The following is a 6,000-nucleotide window of genomic DNA, read 5'->3' as shown; positions in this document are numbered from 1 at the left end:
GACGCCTGTCTAATACGGACACTTCGCTCTGTCCCTTCGGTGTCCGTATCAGAGAAGTTCGACTGTATAACTATGACACGTTTCCAACGCTATATGAATACTATAATCTTACCTTTGAAAAATAATTTGTATAAGATAACATATCTTTTCTCGATTACTGCTTAGTGAAACATTCTGGCATTCTGATTGGTCGAGAAACCAGACTTGCGCGTTATCAGCACTCTTCAAGGCGTGGCTGCTAAACCAAGTCACATTTGCTGTGATGGCAAGTAAACACGTGGGCAGGATTTTTGGTGAAATTTTCTTTTTTCCTGAAGATCATTACTTCACGTCCGGCACCTTTGAAGCATTTGGAATGTAGGAAAGCGAGATGCAACAGTCTTGGACTGCAATCTTTCCAAGAAATGGCTCTGAAGGCGATTACAGATGTCGTAAACAGTGGTTTCGTGTGGAACCATTGAACTGTGCTGTGTCAGATTGAAGGCTGCGGACGAAATTGTGCATGAAATCACCAAGGATGGAACGAAGGTACCTCTTGATCTCATTGTTTTAACAGAAAGTGTTTTAAATTTAGTTGTTACTTGTGCTCTTAACGGTGTCTTCTGAAGACGTATATTGAAACATGCGAAACGTCAAGTAAAATGATATAAGCGTAATATTTTTCCAACATTGCGTTTCATCGTGATGTTCATCACCGCAGTTTCCGTGTGATTTCTTTTTAAGCTACGATCGCCCAAGAAAAAGAGTATCATACAGTATATGGTTTTACGATTCATGCATTTCACGGCCTTAATCAGTTTCTGAATTTATACGCAATTATTGAAACTTGTGCTGCGCTGTATATAAAGGTTGCATTCAGGCGAGCGCTAGCGTGTGTTGTTTTCCAAATTACTCCATGATTTAGCTTGATATTTTATAGCCCTTTATATTCACCTGCTTACTTAAACAATTAGTTGGATGCATGCAAAAGTTGGGAAAGTTTTGAGTGGATACAAACTCGCTGCTCACCGGTATTACAATAACACAAGGGTGCTCACTGGTCAACCTCGTTCCCAGGGTCTCTCATCTTACCGCCCTCTGGAACGAGCAAAGAGAGACCCTGGTTGGGTCTGGTCACGTGTCTCCCAGAATCTGGGAGATGACAATTAAATTATTGAAGGGATGGGCGGCCTAGTAGGAATTTTGTCTATACTTAGCCCACGGGAGTGCGGGATATGTTGTCACCAAGGTAAACCAAGAACGATATGTTCAGCGGCAATGTCTGGCAGTAATATTCTGCAAACGCTGAGGAAAACTTATCCATCGTCTAATAGCGGAAATCCAAGTCACAGTAAGATGAGAGACCCTGGGAACGAGGTTGCTCACTGGTGTGACAATAAACATGAGGGTGCTCACTGGTGTGACAATAAACATGAGGGTGCTCACTGGTGTGACAATAAGGACAAGGGTGTTCACTGGTGTGACAATAAGCACAAGGGTGTTCACTGGTGTGACAATAAGCACAAGGGTGTTCACTGGTGTGACAATAAGCACAAGGGTGCTCACTGGTGTGACAATAAACACAAGGGTGCTCACTGGTGTGACAATAAGCACAAGGGTGCTCACTGGTGTGACAGTAAGCACAAGGGTGCTCACTGATGTGACAATAAGCACAGGGGTGCTCACTGATGTGACAATAAGCACAAGGGTGCTCACTGGTGTGACAATAAGCACAAGGGTGCTCACTGATGTGACAATAAGCACAAGGGTGTTTACTGGTGTGACAATAAGCACAAGGGTGTTCACTGGTGTGACAATAAGCACAAGGGTGCTCACTGATGTGACAATAAGCACAAGGGTGCTCACTGATGTGACAATAAGCACAAGGGTGCTCACTGATGTGACAATAAGCACAAGGGTGTTCACTGGTGTGACAATAAGCACAAGGGTGTTCACTGGTGTGACAATAAGCACAAGGGTGCTCACTGATGTGACAATAAGCACAAGGGTGCTCACTGATGTGACAATAAGCACAAGGGTGCTCACTGGTGTGACAATAAGCACAAGGGTGCTCACTGGGGTGACAATAAGCACAAGGTTGCTCACTGGTGTGACAATAAACACAAGGGTGCTCACTGGTGTGACAATAAGCACAAGGGTGTTCACTGGTGTGACAGTAAGCACAAGGGTGCTCACTGGTGTGACAATAAGCACAAGGGTGCTCACTGGTGTGACAGTAAGCACAAGGGTGTTCACTGGTGTGACAATAAGCACAAGGGTGCTCACTGGTGTGACAGTAAGCACAAGGGTGCTCACTGATGTGACGATAAACACAATGGTGCTCACTGGTGTGACAGTAAGCACAAGGGTGCTCACTGGTGTGACAATGAGCACAAGGGTGTTCACTGGTGTGACAATAAGCACAAGGGTGTTCACTGGTGTGACAATAAGCACAAGGGTGTTCACTGGTTGACAATAAACACAAGGGTGTTCACTGGTTGACAATAAGCACAAGGGTGCTCACTGGTGTGACAATAAACACAAGAGTGTTCACTGGTTGACAATAAGGACAAGGTGTTCACTGGTGTGACAATAAGCACAAGGGTGCTCACTGGTGTGACAATAAACACAAGGGTGCTCACTGGTGTGACAAACACAAGAGTGTTCACTGGTTGACAATAAGGATAAGGGTGTTCACTGGTGTGACAATAAGCACAAGGGTGCTCACTGGTGTGACAATAAGCACAAGGGTGTTCACTGGTTGACAGTAAGGACAAGGGTGCTCACTGATGTGACAATAAACACAAGGGTGTTCACTGGTGTGACAATAAACACAAGAGTGTTCACTGGTTGACAATAAGGACAAGGGTGTTCACTGGTGTGACAATAAACACAAGGGTGCTCACTGGTGTGACAATAAACACAAGAGTGTTCACTGGTTGACAATAAGGACAAGGGTGTTCACTGGTGTGACAATAAACACAAGGGTGTTCACTGGTGTGACAATAAGCGCAAAGGTGCTCACTGGTGTGACAATGAGCACAAGGGTGCTCACTGGTGTGACAATAAGTACAATGGTGCTCACTGGTGTAACAAGCATAAGCACGAGTGTTCTCGCTGTTGTAATAGCCATAAGCACAAGGGTGCTTGTTTGTGTGAATACATGCCCAAACCTAAGGTGCTCACTGGCTTGATAGGCATAAATAAAAGGGTGCTCGCTAGTGTATTAGGCCTAAGCACAAGGGTTCTAACTAGGTTTTACAAAAATGCTCAAGGGTGCTCACTGGTTTGATAGGCGTGATGGGATAAGTGAAAGAATATTTACTCTCGTGATAAACATAAGCACAATGCTTTTAATTTGTTTCCTAGTGATAGGCATAAGTACGAGGTCCCATACGTGGTATCGCACTAACTGCAATTCAATACTTGCCAGCCGTATTGGCTAAACAATGTGGAACATGCATTTGCCTCCTGAAGATGCAAATTTGATCTCGAGTAAGTTGGATGAATATGCGTGCAAGTCGCTGGCCTGGTAAAATAAGCTACAAATCGAAACAAGTTGGAAACTTGCTTCTACCGACAACTCTGCAACACATTTTGTTGCTTATAACTACCGCAGTGAATAGAGATGGTAAAACAAATTGTGATTTCGCCCCATTCACTCCGTGAGGCAGACCGACTCGAGTGTATTTTAATTACTATGGTCCTATCAACTTGTTAGTCTTTGGACGTAACCCAAGAGTATGACCATGCAACTGAAAGCTTTTGGGAAGTATTTTTAAGTGTGTTGATTGTTGTTGTTCTTATTTACTGCGACTCTAACAGTGGCAGTCAATTGAGACAAGGTAAATAAGGCGTAAATGCTAGACTTATTAAGTAATTTTGATTACTGAGGTCCTATCAGTCTTTGGATGAAACCCAAGAGTTTGACCACTCAATTGAAAGCTTTTGCATGGAGAATATTTTTAAGAGTGCTGATTGTTTTTTTTTTTAACATTTTAAAAACCCCGACTCCAACAGTGGCAGTCGACTGAGACAAGGTAAATAAGGGATAAATACTAAACTCGTAAAGCTCAGTCCCGCCCATAAAACTTGAAGCCCTTCGACTAAGAAAAACTGGTTGGTGCACCATTTAATGGTATAGAGCTTCAGTTTGAGCGTGGAAATCGACATGCAGGAAGTGTTTCTCGGTGGGTTAACCTAACTTATTTTGATTCGTTACTCAGCAAACACATATAATAGTAGGCTATAAACAGCTTCAGACAGATTTATTAGCAGTCGCGGAAACAGTCAGGAAAACAGAGATAAATGGTTTTAAGATAATTAGCTACACATATATACAATAAAGTAAAAATAGAAACTGCATTTATATATATATATATCATACGTTACCACAACAGAAAACCACATAACAAATTTAGACTTCGCTTTTCTGCATCTTTACTTGAACCAAGGTACAACTGATAGAAAGTATGTTTGAGTGGTTACAAATTCGTCCCCATTTTTTCCTATCTACTCTCGCCCCAACTTAACTGTTCGTGACTAAGACCACAGTTTCTTTCATACAGACAGACTTATGGACTGTTGTAGGGTTAAATTCGTGTTCATTGCCGTATTTATTTTGGCAAATAACCGACTGGGCTCAAACACGTGGGCGAATTATCCGTATTAGAAGGACTGATTGTTTTCTGTGAAGATAATAAATGACCAATGTCCTTTAGCCAATTAGAACACACAAAACGTGTTGTTGTTCCGAATTTATAACATCTACATGGAAATATCCCTAAGTTCTGGACGGAAATAAAATTGTTCCATTCTTTAGCATTGAAATGTCCATCGTTCCCAATGTGAACTTCGAAAGATTTCCACATTTTACTGCGAATTAGAACAATCCTGCAAATGCAACTGTTTTTTTTTTTTTTAAATGATATATATATACGCACTCTGAACTTACCCAACAGATTATACTTTTATATCCTTCTTTATAAGGTGAGACATCCGTCACTCAGAATTGCAATTTCTAGACAAGATTCGTGGGTGGCGTAGGTATGTTTTGTCGTATATAACAGATTGGAAAAAAAAAAAAGACAAAAATATTTTCGGTGCCAAATATCTTTAAGCCGTTCGCTCTTTCACTTGAACAGATGCGAGCTGCTACATTTTTTGCGCAAACTTGTCCAGCTTTTGTGGTTTCCGGAACTCGTGTTTTAAGAGTTTTGTTTAGTAACCGTGCTTCCAAAAAACTTTATCTCTAATCCCCGGAACGTTGATCACTCAACCTCGCCCTGCCAAAAAAGTTGTTTGGTAGGTCTCAGTTTTCTCTTGTCAGATCAATATACTGTTAATCTGCAACTGGCAGGGTATGTTTAAAAATAGTCTTTATTGAAGATCGTGACAACCTCCTGTGTTTTCTCGATGATAGCACTGTATTTTATCTAGATTATCTTTTTTGTTCCTAATCGAAATGTAAATACATGCAGTGACCTTGTAAAGATCTTTTAGTCATGTCAACGGATTTAGCCTTATCATGACGAATGCCCAGACCGCAAAGACGTGTACAACAAGTGGGATATGAATTCCTTTTCGTCCTAGCCTGCAACCGTCCCACGACTACGTTGTTAAAATATTTACAGTGCTGCAAACCTTTTGAATTAGCATAGACAGTGACGAAATTCACGTGGGAAAAAACCTCGTGCAAGGCGGCGAAGAATGCCAAAAATTGCGTTTGTTTGCACTTCGCATTCCTGAAAAGTTTATGATGTTGCTTTATTGCACAATGTGCCTGACGCAAGAAACTGCCGCGTGCCCGTTAAGCAAGTGTGTTGGGCAAACAATTGGCAAAGAATGGATCAAAAAAATCTTTAGACGGGGTCACGAGGGGTTAACTCGCTGCCACGAGGTTTGAGCGCGGACTGCTTTACATCTTCGAGGAGTTTACATAGGGAATCACGCCAACCCCTTGGCCTGTATTTTCAGAAGGACTTTTTCCCACGCAAAACAATGGCACACTTTTGCAAACAG

At 42.0% G+C, this 6,000-nt stretch overlaps 1 protein-coding gene across 2 annotated transcripts in view; it reads left to right on the top strand.

Moving 5' to 3' along the window:
- The first annotated feature begins 3,320 nt into the window (after nucleotides 1-3,320).
- LOC110068826 (uncharacterized) overlaps nucleotides 3,321-6,000 on the top strand; it is an 85,972-nt gene continuing 83,292 nt past the window's right edge. The window contains exon 1 of one of the 2 annotated variants that reach the window (XM_020776245.2): nucleotides 3,321-4,169. In XM_020776245.2, the coding sequence (XP_020631904.1) occupies nucleotides 4,151-4,169 (19 nt within the window). In that variant the 5' untranslated portion in view covers nucleotides 3,321-4,150. The remainder of the gene's footprint in view (nucleotides 4,170-6,000) is intronic. The other variant, XM_020776243.2, reaches the window with a different exon arrangement.

Source organism: Orbicella faveolata, unplaced genomic scaffold (assembly GCF_042242905.1).
Source record: "Orbicella faveolata isolate gen_17 unplaced genomic scaffold, um_ofav_v1 contig_26, whole genome shotgun sequence".
In the NCBI taxonomy this organism is placed as follows: domain Eukaryota; kingdom Metazoa; phylum Cnidaria; class Anthozoa; order Scleractinia; family Merulinidae; genus Orbicella; species Orbicella faveolata.
The sequence above is the reverse complement of the archived record's forward strand: the minus strand, read 5'-3'. Positions and strand labels throughout refer to the sequence as shown.